General features: G+C 47.0%; 1 protein-coding gene and 1 non-coding gene across 4 annotated transcripts in view; one reads left to right on the top strand and one right to left on the bottom strand.

The window, feature by feature from the left end:
- The first annotated feature begins 2,917 nt into the window (after nucleotides 1-2,917).
- Nucleotides 2,918-8,406, top strand: LOC137426102 (uncharacterized). The gene is made up of 2 exons (XR_013622971.1): nucleotides 2,918-3,211; nucleotides 6,729-8,406. It is a non-coding gene; the product is annotated as an uncharacterized LOC137426102 (transcript).
- Nucleotides 8,407-17,670: 9,264 nt separating this feature from the next.
- The window catches only part of LOC137424679 (period circadian protein homolog 1), a 92,551-nt gene continuing 91,634 nt past the window's right edge, over nucleotides 17,671-18,587 (bottom strand). For all 3 annotated transcript variants that reach the window (XM_078775771.1, XM_078775772.1, XM_078775773.1), the window contains one exon: nucleotides 17,671-18,486. In XM_078775771.1, the coding sequence (XP_078631897.1) occupies nucleotides 18,449-18,486 (38 nt within the window). In that variant the 3' untranslated portion in view covers nucleotides 17,671-18,448. The remainder of the gene's footprint in view (nucleotides 18,487-18,587) is intronic.

Genomic DNA, 18,587 nt, shown 5'->3' on the forward strand with positions numbered 1-18,587 from the left:
ATTCCCTTGCCGATCGGCAAATGTTTGGGTTTCTGTCGGGCTTGTCGGTGTGGTTGTGGCAATGTGCAGATTGCATGGCTGGCCAAGTAAATTTTATAAGAACAAAGGGGAAAAATCACAGGGGGCTAATTACACACTGGGGTTTATTAATCTTACGCCCTAGAACTAGTTAACACAAAAGCCACGCCCCTTATGGTGACTTGCAAACACTCTTAACCTGTACGTTTACCTTGCTTATGTACATTGAAATGGACTCTCTACGTGTCACAGGGTCCATGTTAAACTATACATTCCTGACTCCTCAGGTATTTCTTCACCTACCCCCACAAACGTAACAATATATTTGAAGCTGAAATTGCACCAGTGTAATTGGAGCAATGGGAATGATAAAGAAGAACCTCACAAGGATATTTAAAAACCATCCCTGGGAACATTTCCACAAATGAACTATAGTTGGATGCTGTACGGGGCTCAGTGACGATCCTGAAAAGAGCCCTCGGAATAAAACTGAGAACAACAAAACTTCAAAACTTAGCCCATGAATCCTTCAGCGAAACGAAGGTGGATACTTTGAGTCCTGGGAGGACTCCATTCCACCTTCTGAAACCAAAATTATGGAGATACTGTACCAATCAACGACACACGCACAAGCACAGACACTTCTCCTTTTACCAATCGATGCAAAAATCTCGTCTAATGTATGTTGTGGCCTGGAACCAAACAAAATAATACATTTATAACGACCCTCACAGTCCATACAGCTCCCACAGCTCACTTCATTGCTTGGGGTTTTTGCACATGCGTGCTTAGCATTCTGAGGTGGATTATGTCATTTTGAAAGTCAAATCATGTATGGCCTGGGTATCATGAGTCATGAGGGCATCAGATTGGAAATGCCTCAAAAACAAACAATTGTATTTGTTTTTGTACATTTACTTTTCTTCGTCAAATAAGTTATGATAGTGTCAGGGATGATTTACCAATAACTCTACATGTGATTATTAAGCAATTATTTTAATACTGCTTTTGAAAGGAGTGACCTTGTGAATATTTACATATTATTAGTGGGGTATGCTTACACATTGTAAGCAATAAGGAACCATCCTTCGTACATGAGTACATAATAAATAGAAGTTTTGTGATAATAGGCAATACTGACCTGCTAGATATCGATTGAGGTTTTTTGTTTTTAAAGGATGCGTTTACAGTTTTTTTAAAGTATATTTTCATTTACAGATGCTTTCCAACGGTTCTCTGTTTTTTCCCGGTGTATCGGCTTCGATGTCCGTCGGCACGCCAAATTTCAGCTTCCTACCTCACCAGGAAGGTACTGAACGTTAATATCAGTAAGCTGCAAACAATGCGCTCAGTAGAGAGCATACCTCCGCCAAAAGTTTATGTTTTGTATCCACTGATTGGCCAGATCAGAATTCGGACCTGAACCAAAATGGAATCGGGTTGTTTTTGTCACCTACCCAACTCATCCACTTTTGTTCTAATTTTGCCATAGCTGATCGTTTATAACTTTTTGAGATATCAATCAAAACTTATCGTTTTTGGCCTTATCTCTCAATGGTGAGGAATCACTTAAACAATTGTGTGTGTGTGTGTGTGTGTGTGTGTGTGTGTGTGTGTGTGTGTGTGTGTGTGTGTGTGTGTGTGTGTGTGTGTGTGTGTGTGTGCGTGCGTGTTTGCGTGCGTGTGTGGAGGTTTGCGGCAAATGTTGAACACACACCAAGGTGAAACTAATTGCACAAAAGCTCGTGTTTTATTGAGTTCGTGTTGAGAAAGATCGAAACGTTCGATGGTGTTCATGACGGCCTTGAGTGGGAAGAATGCCATCTCGCATTGCGCCAACCAGATCTTCATTTGTCTGTGTCCTTGAATCATGAGGACGCCACATCAAAGTGATGATAATGAATCTCTCTGTTTTCAAAGTGAATGCAAATAACCGTTTAAAAGCAAGGTATATAAACATGGAGGACCCCTTAAAAGGGCAATCACGATTGCCGCAGTCGAAGCGTCTGAACGACAAACCCAACCCCTATTTGAAGCACCGCCTCTAGTTCAAGCCCCTCCCTCAAATATCAACCACGCCCACTAATCCAAAAGCCCTGCCGTTAACCACGCCCACTAATCCAATCGACCTGTAACCACGCCCACTAATCCAATTGTCCTGTTTTAACCACGCCCACTAATCCAATAGTCCTGTCTTTAACCACGCCCACTAATCCAATAGCCCTGTCTTTAACCACGCCCACTAATTCAATCGACCTGTCTTTAACCACGCCCACTAATCAAATAGCCCTGTCTTTAACCACGCCCACTAATCCAATGGGACTGTCTTTAACCACGCCCACTAATCCAATATCTCTGTCTTTAACCACGCCCACTAATCCAGCAACCCTGTCTTTAACCACGCCCACTAATCCAGCAGCCCTGTCCTTAACCACGCCCACTAATCCAGCAGCCCTGTCCTTAACCACGCCCACTAATCCAGCAGCCCTGTCCTTAACCACGCCCACTAATCCAGCAGCCCTGTCCTTAACCACGCCCACTAATCCAGCAGCCCTTTCCTTAACCACGCCCACTAATCCAGCAGCCCTGTCCTTAACCACGTCCAGAAACGATGTTAAGTTAATTCCCCAAACTCCCAACAACCTCTTTGTATCGCATCATCTCTCATATATCACCACGATCGATCTCCTTTCCATAAATCCCCTCTCGCTCCTCCCAAACGTTCACAAGCTCTTCCCACTGATACTATACTCAACGTGTTTTTGCAAATTCCAAAGGTAAACGCGATAATATGTTTGATTTTAAATTCACTGCTGCGCGTTAATATATGCACAGGTTGCGCCCAGTAGTTCATACCTGTCTAAGGGAACCCATTATCCCCATCCATCATAGTCATACATCCACCCTGATACAGCGCTTGAACCGATATCTAAGGAGGTTTGGATCGGAGCAGGCAGCCGCGATGCCGCGGACCTCCTCGGATGATGTGATTACGAAGAGCCCGACGTGCGAGTTCGGCTGCGCCCCTTGTGCGGATCCGCACGTGCCGCCCCCGGGGCGTCGTCAGACCCGAGTGCTGCCCTGCGGGCACGCGTACTGCGCTCCGTGCTCGCTGCGCCTCGTCTGCGTCGAGAGGGGAGTCCCCGCCGTACGTTGCCCGCTCTGCCGCCGCCTGTCGTTCCTCGGTCGCCCGGTGAGTTCGGATGTCCGTTCGTCGCACGGCTCGAGTACCGATGCATCGTGATCGGTATCATCATCGATAGGCGATATCGATTCGGTTCACGACTTCACGGCGCGATCGTGAAAGCCTTGCGCAGCTCAACAAATAAATAAATAACGGTCCGTAGCCGATCAAACTTATATCGAATCGGATGTAATAAATTTAATAAACGACTTACAATCGTATCAATCCCTTTGGCCCATATAATCGATTTCTCTTTTCGATTTCATATCATTCGAAATCGATTCCATAATTGAGAGTAGGAATTGTAAGGTATTACCGGAACGTGGTTTTGCAAATTCCAAAGGTAAACGCGACAATATGTTTGATTTTAAATTCACTGCTGCGCGTTAATATATGCGCAGGTTGCGTCATACGTCATAAGTCCCAGGACACGGTTTTAGCTGTTTAGAAAAGATTTGTTTACACCATGTATTTGTCCAGGATTTTTTTCCCAGATAATACAAATAATACGTTAAAGCAAGATGGCAGACACCAGTCCATTTACCGTGGTCGAGAGGCTGGTAGCAGTGATGTGGAGAAACACAAACAAGACGATGAAACAGATGCAAGAAGACTTGAGGAGTGTTTTGGAAAGTCAGGATCATCCAAATCAAATTTTCATCTTTGGGAAACAAGGCATTTCAGACTGGAAGTGGACTCGACAGCAAGAACAGAGGACGACCAAAAATTCGTGATTTGGGAATTAAAACGTTAAAACATCCGTTCTCAGGTTTCCGAAAAATCATTACGGAAACGTTCTGCAGAGTTGGGTGTTTCATATTCATCGTTACGTCACACAATGAAAGATCTTTGCACGACATCATCTAAATCAACTGTCATTTGTAAATTGTCAGATGCAGATCATGAAAACAGGTTGACAGCTTTTGTGGCCACCACGCAGTCCTGACCTGACCGACCACCTGTGACAATGCTCTGTGGGGGTACATCAAAACTAAGGTTGAGGAACATCACATGGCATCTGTTGATGAACTGAAACAACACATTCAGGAAGCATTTGGCACCATAACACATGGTATTTCGTTACATAACACGAGGTATTTTGGTGCATAACACATGGTGTTTTGGTGCATAACACGAGGTATTTTGGTGCATAACACGTGGTATTTTGGTGCATAACACATGGTATTTTGGTCCATAACACAATGTATTTTGGCACCATAACACATGGTATTTTGGTGCATAACACATGGTATTTTGGTCCATAACACATGGTATTTTGGTACATAACACATGGTATTTTGGTGCATAACACATGGTATTTTCGCACCATAACACATGGTATTTTGGTGCATAACACATGGTATTTTGGTCCATAACATGGTATTTTGGTCCATAACATGGTATTTTGGTTTATGACATATGGTATTTTGGTCCATAACGTATGGTATTTTGGCACCAAAACACATGGTATTTTGGCACCAAAACATGGTATTTTGGTCCATAATACATGGTATTCTGGCACTATAACACATGGTATTTTGGTCCATAATACATGGTATTTTGGCACTATAACACATGGTATTTTGGTGCATAACATATGGTATTTTGGTCCATAACACATGGTATTTTGGTGCATAACACATGGTATTTTGGTGCATAACATATGGTATTTTGGTCCATAACATATGGTATTTTGGCACCATAACACATGGTATTTTGGTGCATAACGTATGGTATTTTGGTCCATAACATATGGTATTTTGGCACCATAACACATGGTATTTTGGTGCATAACATTCTATTTTGGTCCATAACATATGGTATTTTGGCACCATAACACATGGTATTTTGGTGCATAACATATGGTATTTTGGTCCATAACACATGGTAGTTTGGTCCATGTCACGTGGTATTTTGGCACCATAACATATGGTATTTTGGTCCATAACACATGGTATTTTGGCACCATAACACATGGTATTTTGGTGCATAACATATGGTATTTTGGTCCATAACATATGGTATTTTGGCACCACAACACATGGTATTTTGGTGCATAACGTATGGTATTTTGGTCCTTAACACATGGTATTTTGGTGCATAACACATGGTATTTTGGTGCATAACATATGGTATTTTGGTCCATAACATATGGTATTTTGGCACCATAACACATGGTATTTTGGTGCATAACATATGGTATTTTGGTCCATAACACATGGTAGTTTGGTCCATATCACATGGTATTTTGGCACCATAACATATGGTATTTTGGTCCATAACACATGGTATTTTGGCACCATAACACATGGTATTTTGGTGCATAACATATGGTATTTTGGTCCATAACATATGGTATTTTGGCACCATAACACATGGTATTTTGGTGCATAACATATGGTATTTTGGCACCATAACACATGGTATTTTGGTACATAACATATGGTATTTTGGTCCATAACACATGGTATTTTGGCACCACATCACATGGTATTTTGGTGCATAGCATATGGTATTTTGGCACCAAAACATGGTATTTTGGTCCATAACACATGGTATTTTGGTCCATAACACATGGTATTTTGATGCATAACATATGGTATTTTGGTGCATAACATATGGTATTTTGGTCCATAACACATGGTATTTTGGCACCACATCACATGGTATTTTGGCACCACATCACATGGTATTTTGGTGCGTAGCATATGGTATTTTGGCACCAAAACATGGTATTTTGGTCCATAACACATGGTATTTTGGTCCATAACACATGGTATTTTGATGCATACATAACATATGGTATTTTGGCACCACAACACATGGTATTTTGGTCCATAACACATGGTATTTTGGTGCATAACATATGGTATTTTGGCACCATAAAACATGGTATTTTGGTACATAACATGTGGTGTTTTGATACATAAGTATACCACGGAATCAATAATGCCTAAAACCCTTTCCAGAGGAAACAGGAAAGTGGAACCCACGTCAGTGAGAGAAAACAGCTTGGCTTTACCCACTTATCCACCAATCTTATTTTGAATCCTTTCTAAAACGCCATTCGATTACAGTTTCACCAAGGGGATGCTGCATCGTGGAGTATGTTGCCCGTTATCCTACATACATTTAATGGTGAAGCTATAACTAAAATATAATAAAAATGTTCCTGCATAATATTTATTCCGATGGCGGAAAGTCCTTACGATAGTGTTGAGGTTATGTCGACCTCCTTAACAATTCTTAAGTAATTGTAAAGAATAAAAAATGGTTTGCTGGTCTAACTAACAACATGAGGGGCCAGCTACATATTATGTTGACATGGAGGCATCAGTGGGAGAAGGGGAAGCAGTTGCATCTCGTTGTCAAGACATTTTGAAAACTTTTTATAAGAATATTGTCTGTGCTTAGTTTTATTGTTGCGTCAAACCCACTAAGAGGCATTAGGATGAGGTCGAGTGATGAGTGCATGCCCCGCCCCTCTCTCTCCAACATGTCCCACTACCCTCACTTCCATGCTCAGCAGTTGGTGGACGTGTTGACCATGCTACAGGAACCCATTCGACACGCCGGTCACCAAGACGCCTCCTCCATGTCCAAGCAGGCAGCTGTTCCCCCGGTGCACCGACTCGAGCTGGTCTTGCCTCGTTTCAAATTCTTGCACATCTTCAAAAAAGTTTCTTATGAAAAGCTCAAATAATATCTTGTTTGGGCCATAAATCATTGTTCTGATTGGTTTTCGACAAATTGAATGCCTGTCAGTTAGGAAACTGACACCTATTGCGAATTTACAAATTCAAACAATTATCTAAGAACTGTAAACAAACCAAGAAAAAAAAATGGCATCTGGTAATCCAGGTGATGGGTTGTTTTGGTTTGCCCTGTTGGGTGTGGGAGGGCATGGAATAATTATTTCAGAAACTTTTTGGAAAACACCAAAGATCCCAGTTCTTAAACGAAGCGTATATCTGTTGTCAATGATTGGCACAGATTGTTGCCTTGGTAACAAGGTTTTCCAAACGTGATTGAAAATAATCGTTGGATTCTACCTGGTGGTGTTCAGGTGTCATTCCTACTGAATGCATTCGGAGTAACCGTTTGTAGTGCGCTTGTTGGAACCTGTTGTGCCAAATCTTTGAGCGGCGTTCAAAACATTTGCAGCCATAAACGTTTTTTCTGATTGCGTTCTGCGGCCCCAACTCCAAATTTGCTCAATAGTCAACATTGTCCCCTCATTCTCAATCTTGACGCAATGTTGCTGAAGATTTCCCACCGGGTTACCTCGAAAATGAAAATGGCTAATCTTCCACACTATACCATCTCATCATTGCCCATTTTGCTGGGACGGACCAACTTTAGTAGTTTTCATCCTGGGTATTCTGTAGAGTGTCCGCTTTACCAGTCTGTGCTGTGAGTGGTGGCATGTTCAACTTGAAAAGCTAAAGTGTAGCTTCTACTGTAAGTGCTTGGCAGTTGTCCTTGTTAAGGAACATTCTCAGGTTATTTATGTTAAATTACCAATGTTATTATGTTTTTTTCTTATCAATGCGAAACATTACAATTGCCATCTAACACCATTGCTGCATATACGTACTTTGAAAATGATGTCGTAGGTCATGTGGATTGGCAGCCATTTTGGATAGAAAAACGAACCTCATCTGATCAACACGAAACTTCACAAACGTGATCCCCTACCCATACATATACAGAGTGTACATTTATGTCACGTGGCATGGCAGCCATATTAGCTTGAAAGCCGATATTTTAAAATCCCTTCTCTGAAGCCGCTTCACTGATCGATGAGAAACCTGTCATGTCTGGTAAAAAAATGTGCTACTTGAGAACAGCTGAAGGGATTTAAATCAAAAAAACATTTTTTTTAGGAGTCAATTAGGACATCTACCCGTTTCCACGGGTAGGGACTATGTGGAGGCATATTGGCGACGCAGTCGCATTGCCATAGTTTTTTGTTGTTTTGTTTGTTAAGTTTTTGTTTTATTTATTTTATGTTAAGTTTTTTTGTTGAGTTTTTTTTTTGTTATTGTTATTGTTGAATGGGTGTTTAATGGTATGCTGCTGACCTGTTTTCAGGGTCACATCTCTAAAGGGTTGGATACGCATTCACTTAGAAATATAATGCCAAACGAAGTTTAACATTTCTACCTGTTTCGCATGCAATTGAATGATCTCACCTCCTTTTTTTTAAAAGGTGGACCGGGACTCTATAATTTGTCTGGAACTCCCTTTATGTTGCCTGTGGAACGGAGTTTGCCAGCGTATGCCATCCTACAACATGCCCGACAGGATGGTGCAAAGGTAGCACACCTACCTTTAAAATATCTAGTCTGGATTCGATTCCCTACCTGACCATAAACTGTTGGACGCAGGGCATTGCATCGCAAATTGTCCCATTCCTTCGATGGACATTAAGCTGGATGTCCAGTCTGCTAGCACTAGTTGGTGGTCCACCGATGTCCAACTCATGCATTGTATATTCACTTTGAGGTTTGCGAAATAAAAGCAACCGTGAATTTTACATCTACCGTTTGTGCCAAAATGATTCAAAAATCTCAAAACCATCATTCTTTCCTGTTCCATCAAGCACTGGCAATTTCATGTAAGTACTTTTTGAGTTAAAATACCATTCAGTAAAAGATCTCTATCACCAAATCCTAAGCCTGCTGCTGGCTTAACGGTTAACCCCTATGATACCGTTGAAATAACACCAGGTTGGTTGACTCAGCCTGGCATCCTTCTGAGGATGGCAAAATGAGTACCAGCTTAGTGGTAATTGATGGAACATCCGCACTTCCAGAAAATGAGTAAATTCATAACATAATAAATATAGGATTTCAATATATATTTGAAGCATGACTGTTGTTCATAAGGGGGTAGTGATGAGCATAGCATGGGAAATATAGGCCTACCCTTCCTTATCGTGACACCACTTAAAACTTGTTTAATCTCCCCCAAAAAGTACTTTCTTCACTGCAAATACTTTGTTGTGTATTTTTATTTACCATGATACCTAAGAAATGACAATGAATGTGCTGAAAAGATAGACGTCCTTGTTCTGTGGTGAATGTGCTTCTCAGCAAAGTTTTGTGGGATTATGTTCATTTATGGTTTACTCTAAAAGGTACGTCTTCGTGCACACCTGTGTGCAAGATTATTTACTTACAACGAACCTGCATGAAAACTGCTTGGTTCATTTTTGGAGTTTTGTTGTCATAACTTGGCTATGCAATGTTTGTGGGCGAATGTTGGTGTACAGAAAGGTGAATGAATTTATGCAGCGCACGTGTCTGTGGTCATTGTGAAGCTGTGTTTGCCATGTTCACCTGTTTCTGCTATTCAATAAACAGATTCCTGTTGTGTTTTTTTTGTGGTTTTAAGGAAAAATGCAATCTGTTAACTTTTGATTCATCTATGCAGCGTTTTCTGATTAGACCTCTAAGTCACTTACTGTAGGCACTTACTTACCACTGGTGTTTACCTGTTCATCGAAGCATAACATCCTTTTTCTCCTTTTCATCATATTTGTTACTATTGGATAAAGCTTATCAATCCTTGCCCTTATTTGTAAGGCTGAGTCACACTTTTTAATGAAATGACTCCTCCTTCTGTTAGTTCGTACTTGATTACACAATTGTGTATGTGTTCCAAGCCAAAGAGCAATCAATTGGGTCGGTATATTATGTAAAATCCCCTGCAACAGGTGAGGTTAGGTGGAGGATTTGTAGCACCTGGCACTTTAAACGGACGTCACATGCTATTTGGTCGGCGGGCTGCAAGCCACGGTGGCAAGGTGAGCTGTAGAGCTCTGATTGAGGGTGGAACAGCCAAAAAGGCAGCACCACCCACTGGCAGTGTGTGGTCGATGGTGGGACCCGATGGTGGTGAAGCGCGGTGCTACGCACGCTACTTGTATACCAAGGAGGAAGCGGACAACGCGGTAAGTTCAAGAGTCTTTATTATAAGAGCTCAACTGTAGCACTAGCGCGCTCCGGGCTGCGCACCCGGTGTATATCCCGCGGCCACGTCTACCCCTCGGGCGTGGCCGCTGCCCACTTGGTGTGCGGAATGATGCCCTCACGCCAGTGAGCTTTCGTGTCTGCCACACGCGCCCCCCCCCCCCCCCAGAATTCCCGTCTAGGGTGCAGGGATGCCAGCTGGGATGCCTCCGGCTGCACCCGTGATGGGTGCAGGACCGGGGGGCGGCGTGCCGGCGGGCCTGGGCGTTGCCGGGGGTCCGCCCGCAGGGGGGCGGCCCTGACGCGGGGGCCGAGCCACCGGCGGTGGGTGGTCCACGTCGAGGTGGGCCGGCTTGAGGCGATCCACCGAGACGCGGTCAGGAGTACCGCCGATGTCCAAGGTGAAATGTTTCACCCCGGTCTCCAGCACGAGGAAAGGCCCGTCGTACGGGGGCCGCAGTGGTGTGCGGTGGGCGTCGTGCCGGATGAAGACGTACTCCGCGGTGCGAAGCTCCGGGGCGACGTGCATAGGCGGGTGCCCGTGGTGCGCCGTCGGCAACAGGGCGAACCTCCGGGCTGTCTCCTGCAGCGCGGAGCGCTCCTGCGCCGCGGACCATGGTGCCGTGGGGTCAGGGAGGAACTCGCCCGGCACCCGCAGCGGTTGTCCGAAGACCAACTCCGCCGCGGATGCGCGCAGGTCGTCCTTGGGCGCCGTCCGGAGGCCCAGCAGGACCCAGGGGAGCCTGTCGACCCAGCCGCCGTCGTGGAGGGTGGCCCGGAGCGCGGCCTTCAACAAGCGGTGGAACCGCTCGCACAGGCCATTGGCCTGGGGGTGGTAGGCCATGGTTCGGTGCAGCTGGACCCCGAGCCCCCATGCGACCGCCCCCCAGAGCTCCGAGGTGAACTGGGGGCCGCGTTCGGACGAGATGTCCGAGGGGGCGCCGAACCGGGCGACCCAGGTGGCGATGAACGCCTGCGCGACGTCCGCCGCCATTGTCGCCGCCAAAGGCATGGCCTCCGGCCACCGGGTGGTGCGGTCCACCATTGTCAGGACATGGGTGAAACCCCGCGAGGGGGGCAGAGGTCCCACCAGGTCCACGTGCACGTGGTCAAACCTACGTTCCGGCACCGTAAACGGGGCCAATGGGGCCTGGGTGTGCCGGTGCACCTTCACGCGCTGGCACGCGAGGCACGTCCTGGTCCAGCCGCGGACGGCCTTCCGGAGGCCATGCCAGACAAACTTGTTGGCGACCAACCTCTGGGAGGCCTTCGTGCCCGGGTGGGACAGGCCGTGGATAGCGTCAAAAACCTGGCGCTGCCAGCCCGCGGGCACGATGGGGCGAGGCCGCCCGAGGGAGACGTCGCACAAGAGGGCCGTGCCCGCACCGTCGAACGGCACCTCGGTGACGCGGAGGCCCGTGACGGCGGTCCGCAAGGCCTGGATGCCGGGGTCGGCGGCCTGGTCCGCCGCCATCCGGGCATAGTCGATGCCAAGGTGGACTGCGTGGGCGACTGACCGGGAAAGGCAATCCGCCACCGGGTTGTCCTTCCCTGCGACATGCCGGATGTCCATTGTATATTCGGACACGGCCGAGAGATGACGCTGCTGCCGGGCCGACCACGGCTCGGCGACCTTGCCCATTGCGAAGACCAGTGGCTTGTGGTCGACGAAGGCAGTGAACGCACGGCGCTCGAGCAGATGGCGGAAGTGCCTGACCGCCAGGTGAAGCCCGAGCAACTCGCGGTCGAAGGTACTATAGCGGCGTTCGGGCTGGCGAAGCTGCCGGCTGAAGAACGCCAGCGGTTGCCAAGCACCACGCACCCATTGCTCGTGCACCGCGCCCACCGCGTAGTCCGAGGCATCGGTGGTGAGGGCGATCGGTGCATCGGGCACCGGGTGCGCGAGCATGGTGGCGTTAGCCAAGGCGAGCTTCGCGCCCGCGAACGCCGTGTCCATCTGCTCGGTCCAGGTAATGTCACCTTTGCCCGGCTTGCACCGGAGGGCCTCGTGCAAGGGGCGCAGGAGCTGGGCGATGCGGGGCAGGAACCGATGGTAAAAGTTTACCATGCCCAGGAACTCCTGGAGCCCCTTGATCGTGCGGGGGCGCGGAAACCCCTTCACCGCCTCCACCTTGGCCGGTAGGGGGACGGCCTCGTGCCTGGTGACGCGGTGCTCCAAAAAGTCGATGTCGGCGACACCGAACCGGCACTTGGCGGGGTTCACGATGAGGCCATGCTGGCCCAGACGTTCGAAGAGCGTGCGGAGATGGTGTAGGTGCTCTTCGCGGGACGCGCTGGCGACGAGGATGTCGTCCAGGTAGACGTAGATGAAATCCAAATCGCGCAAGACGCTGTCCATTAGTCGCTGGAACGCCTGAGCCGCATTCTTCAAACCGAAGGGCATCCGAAGAAATTCGAAAAGTCCGAATGGCGTGATGACCGCCGTCTTTGGGATGTCCTCCGGCCTGACGGGGACCTGATGGCAGCCACGTATGAGGTCCACCTTCAAAAAGAAGGACATGCCCGCCAACCGGGCGGAGAAGTCCTGAATGTGGGGACGGGGTAGCGGTCGGGGGTGGTGGCGTCGTTGAGGCGCCGGTAGTCCCCGCATGGTCGCCATCCCCTGCCGGGGTTTGGCACGATGTGAAGCGGTGACGCCAAAGCGCTCTCGGAGCGCCAGACGATGCCGAGCCGCTCCAGCATAGCGAACTCCGCTTTAGCTACCGCGAGCTTCGTCGGCTCGAGGCGGCGTGCCCGGGCGTAGCCCGGTGGCCCGGCGGTGGGGATGTGGTGTTCCACCCCATGCTTGACGGCCCCCGCCGAGAAGGTGGGCCGCGTGAGGGCCGGGAAACCAGCGAGGAGGCGGGTGAATTCGTTCGCTGCCGGAAGCGTACAGATGAACCTGGCCGGAACCGAACCGCTCAGCAAGTCGCTCGGCGAGCCGCTCGATGAGCCGCTCCGGGAGCTGCTCAATGAGGCGGGCAGTGCGCACGCGAGCGAGCTGAACGTCTCAGCCTGGACAAGCCTTCTGTGCTTTACGTCCACCAGCAGACCATTGGCACACAGGAAGTCCGCGCCGAGCAGTGCCATAGGCACGTTGGCAGTGACGAACGACCACCGGAAAACCTGCCCTCCGAACCGCAGAGAAAGGCAGCGTTTTCCGTAAGTGCGAATGGACGTACCGTTGGCAGCAAGCAGCGCGGGGCCCCGGCCCGCGGACTGCTTGTCGGACGTACCGGCGGGAACGACACTCACCTGCGCTCCCGTGTCGCACAGGTAACGGCGCCCGGATAAGCTGTCCGTGATGAACAGTAGGCTGTTTGAACGGCCGGCGCTCAGTGCCACTACCGAGGGCCGGCCCGGGCGTTTCCCGACCTGCCGAATGAGCACGGCGGGCGACATTGCCGAGCCTTGTGGCTGAACTGGGCGTGGAAAAAACACCAGGTTTGCGGCGAAGGCGGCGGAGGCCGCGGTTTTCTCCGCGGCGGCGGTGGTGAGCGGGGCGTGGCGGCGGACACGAAGTGCGCATCAGTCTCGAGATCCATGAGGTGTGGTGCATCAGGGTCAGCCCCGAGAGCCGTGACAAAACTCGCCTGGGTGTCCAAAGCCGCGAAGAACCTGTTGGCCTTGGCAGCGAGAGCTCGGGGTTCCGTCGTCGCAGAACCGGCCAACGCGAGGCGGACTCGTGCCGGCAGCTGGCGTCGAAATAACGCCCAGAATAGGGCGTTTGGGGTTACCAATGAAGCGCGGTGCTACGCGCGCTACTTGTATACCAAGGAGGAAGAGGACAACGCGGTAAGTTCAAGAGTCTTTATTATAAGAGCTCAACTGTAGCACTAGCGCGCTCCGGGCTGCGCGCCCGGTGTATATCCCGCGGCCACGCCTACCCCTCGGGCGTGGCCGCCGCCCACTTGGTGCGCGGAATGATGCCCTCACGCCAGTGAGCTTTCGTGTCCACCACAGTGGGATGGTGGGACCCAAGGTGGGCCGAGAGGGGAAGAAGGCCCTCACCATGCATGCGCGCACCAGTTAAGCTTTGCAAACACATTGATGAATCACTCTTTCTGTGAAACACCAAGTTATATATAGTTGGGCCAAGATTTGAACCCAGCTAGACAACTCAGAGGTGAGTACATGCACACCTCTCAGCCATTCCTGCCACCCTCAGCTTATTTTAAAAGAAGCAAACATTTTCCTGTCCAGAGCAGACAACCAAGATGGTTTATTGATGAAGCAACCAGCAAAGTGTGCAGTCTGTGTTGAATAATTATCAATCATGTGTTACATCCATTGCAAACATGCAGTCCACCAAATGTCCAAATCATACTAAAATACACAACTTGGTGTCTGTCTGTCTGTCTGGCTGCGATACATTCGGTCGTTGCTTATCCAATCTCAACCAAACTCTACAGGGGAACTAAGTCACACGACGGAGGTTAGAGTGATTTAAATTCCCTCCCTCCCTCCCTCCCTCAGGGGAATTTGCACCTTGGATGAAATCTATGTTGAGGTGTATATCCGTATGGAAAAAGCTTATCGTGGCATTTTTCCAAGGTCTCTTCTCATAACAAAAGTAATAACAACACCATTGATAAAATAGCCTAATATTAATGTTATTACAAAACAATATTAATACTATTAATATTCCCTCTCCCCAGGGGGATTTCATCCTTGGAGAAAGCCATGTTAATGTGTATAAATAGCTTATCGTGGCATTTCGTGGAAAACCCTTACCGGAAGTAAAATATAAACCACAAACACGTACGATTAGATTTTTTAAACAGTCGCTACTGCTGTTTAACATTAAACTAAAAGGGAGGAAACCCAGGGTGTGTTTAGTTACCAAGCAGCCATTTAGCGCTTGCCAAGCCAGCCGTTCCTTATCAATGGTTTCAAATTCGAATGGAGTGCTTGCTTGAATGCTTAAGCCACTTGTCGAGCACTCCGCAAGAACCTTGGTAACTGAACACACCCACTATGTTCTTTCGGCCCGACCCTACATCTACTGCAATCTATATAACCCCAGAGAGAAATGACCCTTCTTGCCGCTCCCATAAGGAACAGGTATACTCGTTTGATGAAATTCATCACCTTTTAACATTGGAAGCAAAAGGCTGTTTTGCAAAATTCACATAATCGAAGGGCATAATATAAATAAGCTGGCAGGAACCCACAGAAGGTCCATGCTCTGTAAAATGTGACTTTAAGTCCTCAACTTCTCCCCTCCCCTCATACACCACAAATCATCAACCCCCTCCTCCCAGCCATAGGCTTCAATCCCCTCCCCAATCCAAGCACTCAAACCACTCCCCACATCTCGCTTACACAACTCAAGTTCTCAACCCTAGACCCCCACCCCAAAAAAGCCTCAACCTCCACTTCCCAACTCTGTCCCATTGTTGGTCCACCCCCTCACTCCCAACCCCAACTATGTCCTCCCTGCCCCCCTCCACATTTTCCCACATCAATCACCACATATTACTTCATGACCTCATCAAAGCAACGGAATATTAAATTTTTTCACCTTACCTATCATACTGTCATGGAATTCACAGAAACAACCGAAACAGCAACAGCATGGCTCCTGCACTTCATGGTCCATCACGGTCACCTGTCCAATTCACAATCCCATGAAATATATAGAAACCCCATGGAATTGCAACACTCAAGTGACCATGAGCAGCTTAGTTATGCCAATGAATGACCCAAAACCAATTATATACTTCCTGATGCACATATACACACATCGTTAAAAATAAATAATGATTTGTTTTTTTTCTTTCACAATCCCACGAGTTTCCCAGAATTCCTTGGACAAAGACCCTTATCATGTTTATTGTTTTGTTTAATGACATGTTTTATGGTCGTTTAAGAGGAAATAGTTGGAAATAATAGCAAGGAGCCACAGAACCTCCACGGTAAAAGCCTTTACTCAAGAGAATGCCACAGTTATTTGGGAGGTGTATAACTGTATAAGACAACAGAGCACAACCTCAATCGCTCCAAAATAAAAATATAATCTGGGTTTGAAGCAAAATAATGCCAACTCCCTATGTGCATATATAATACATTGTGGTTATATAATTGGGATAGATTCAAATTGCACTGCTTTATAGGTTGACGGCAGAGGCCTGAAGGGTGAGGCCTATAACTACTGTGGCCTTCACAAGGCCTGTGCCACATATCAGCCTCTTATATGTTACGATCCAAACTTTTGATATTTTATAATCATTTTAACAGTCGCTTTGGTCATTTTACACTGAAGGGAAAACTTGTAGGGATGGCATGGCGATTGTGCATGTGACATCTCCGAAGATGTCCTTGGCTTCGTATATTACCAAAATAATGGCCGCATGATTTTTCAGGTGACAATTGTCAGGCCAGCTGTCGAACAAACATTATATGGATTGTGCTAACATATGAACAATTAAGCAATGCCAAAAGTATTCCATCAAAACCAGATGTTGTTTCTTAAGTGTAATTAAATGATTTCAGCATTATTGATTTTTGTGCCCACCAATGGTGATCTTGATGTTGTCAGAAAACTTGAAAATGTTGTCACCAATCACCAAATTGTAATGTTGTAATCCCTTCCAATGGCCAAGCTAACTAACAGCCCTTCCAATGCTCTCTGGCTATAGCCCTTCCAATGCCCTCTGGCTATAGCCCAAATTGTAATCACCAAATCTCCCAAATTGTAATGTCACCAAATTGCAAAACAAAGCGTTTCAGATGTGCAAAATTTGACTTTTATGTTCCACCATGTTGATGCTATGAATTAGACAATATCGAAATGATAAAGTGCAAAACTTTCATTTTGTGGTTGTACGTAAAGGTGCAAGAAACTCAAACTCCTTCACACAACTCCTACCAAACTTTGCTTCGGACAATCAAAATGTTCCTGCCTTATACCCCTCTTTCTTCCACTAATGATAACAGAAGCATATTTCACTTTCTGCGGCAACATATTTAAATTGCATTTGTTTAATATATATTTGATACCTCGAAATTGACGCCAGAAACTTCAATTTCCTTAAAGTCTCTTATTCCAAGTAAAGAGTCATTAATTGATTAATTTTTTACCCTTTTGAATTGCTTTGGGTTAAGGGCTTGCAGAATGGCATTGAGGGATGTGCACTCGCTTCTGAGCAATTCAGCATGGGTTCGAATCTCGGCCTAGCTTATAACCAGTGCCTCTAGTATTTCATTTGCAGGGCGAGGCATCTCAACGTGTGTGCTTGTCGTCCCTCGGATGGGTGTGAAGCATCGAGGACACGACTGCCAGCACTGCTCGTTGGTGGACATTGAAGACCTCCTTTGCGAAGAATAGGCAAATTATCACTGGCACCCTGGCCTCCAACTTTCTTCCACAGTCGAACATGAAGCCCAGCAAACAGATTTCAGAAAGACGGGGCAGAATTGCTTCCTTCCGGCCGACCCCACAGGATGGGAATGATTAGGGCAGTAAAAGAATTGTTTTGGGATGCTACGAAAGGGTTTACCTTAAATGTCTGTCCTTTACATCACCAATAGAAATAATGTAATATTTATGCTAAAGTAGGAAACACTAACAGTTGTACTGTGTTAAAGATATATAAAATGTATTCAACCACATGAATATACTCAGTAACGATAAAAAGGTTTACAAAAACATCCTTAAAAAAAACAAAAACCGTTCACATTTGCCGTAAAAATAGAAAGACACCCGCAACATAAAAATCTACATTTTGCAAAGGACAATAACAAAGCATCAACATGAAACCTCGTTTAGCTGCTCTATTTACAGGGTCAACAATTGCATTTATAATGCATGTTTTTCTTATAAGGTGCAGAAATGCAAAAAGTGATTGAAGTCCTGAATTTCCCATTCATCGTTCATCACCAGATGGAGATGGCGGACCATGGATGCGCAGGGAACAAATGGTTTTGCTGTCCTTTCTCCTTACAAGGGTTGCATCTCCATGGTCAAATCAAACAAAGTTATGTCTTCACACCGCTGCTTGGCCATGTGGGACTTTGAGTACTGATATACCTAGAGAGATATGCCGTTGTGGAGCTTCCTCCAGTCACTGTCGTATTTCTCTGCCATGCACCACCACTTTCTGAGCATTTCATGACGGGCATTGTGGGAAGAGTCCCAAAGGATGTGGAGGAAGGGACAGTCTGAACTTTGGAACCACCAGCAGTCCCTGTTGCTGATGCCGACTCATCCCTCAGCTCAAGCAGGCTGCCTTCCATCTCATGCTGCTCTACGTCAAAAGGCGCTGGATCACTGCCAAGCTGACTGCTTCCGCATCCCCCACAAACCTGCGAATGTTGTGAAAACCGATCGTCAGGGTCTGGGGCACCAAAACCCAAACAGCGAGGATAGTAATTACAGTCGAGCTTCAAAACCTCTCCCTTTATGT

Source organism: Myxine glutinosa, chromosome 4 (genome assembly GCF_964187855.1).
Source record: "Myxine glutinosa chromosome 4, kmMyxGlut1.1, whole genome shotgun sequence".
Lineage (NCBI taxonomy): Eukaryota > Metazoa > Chordata > Myxini > Myxiniformes > Myxinidae > Myxine > Myxine glutinosa.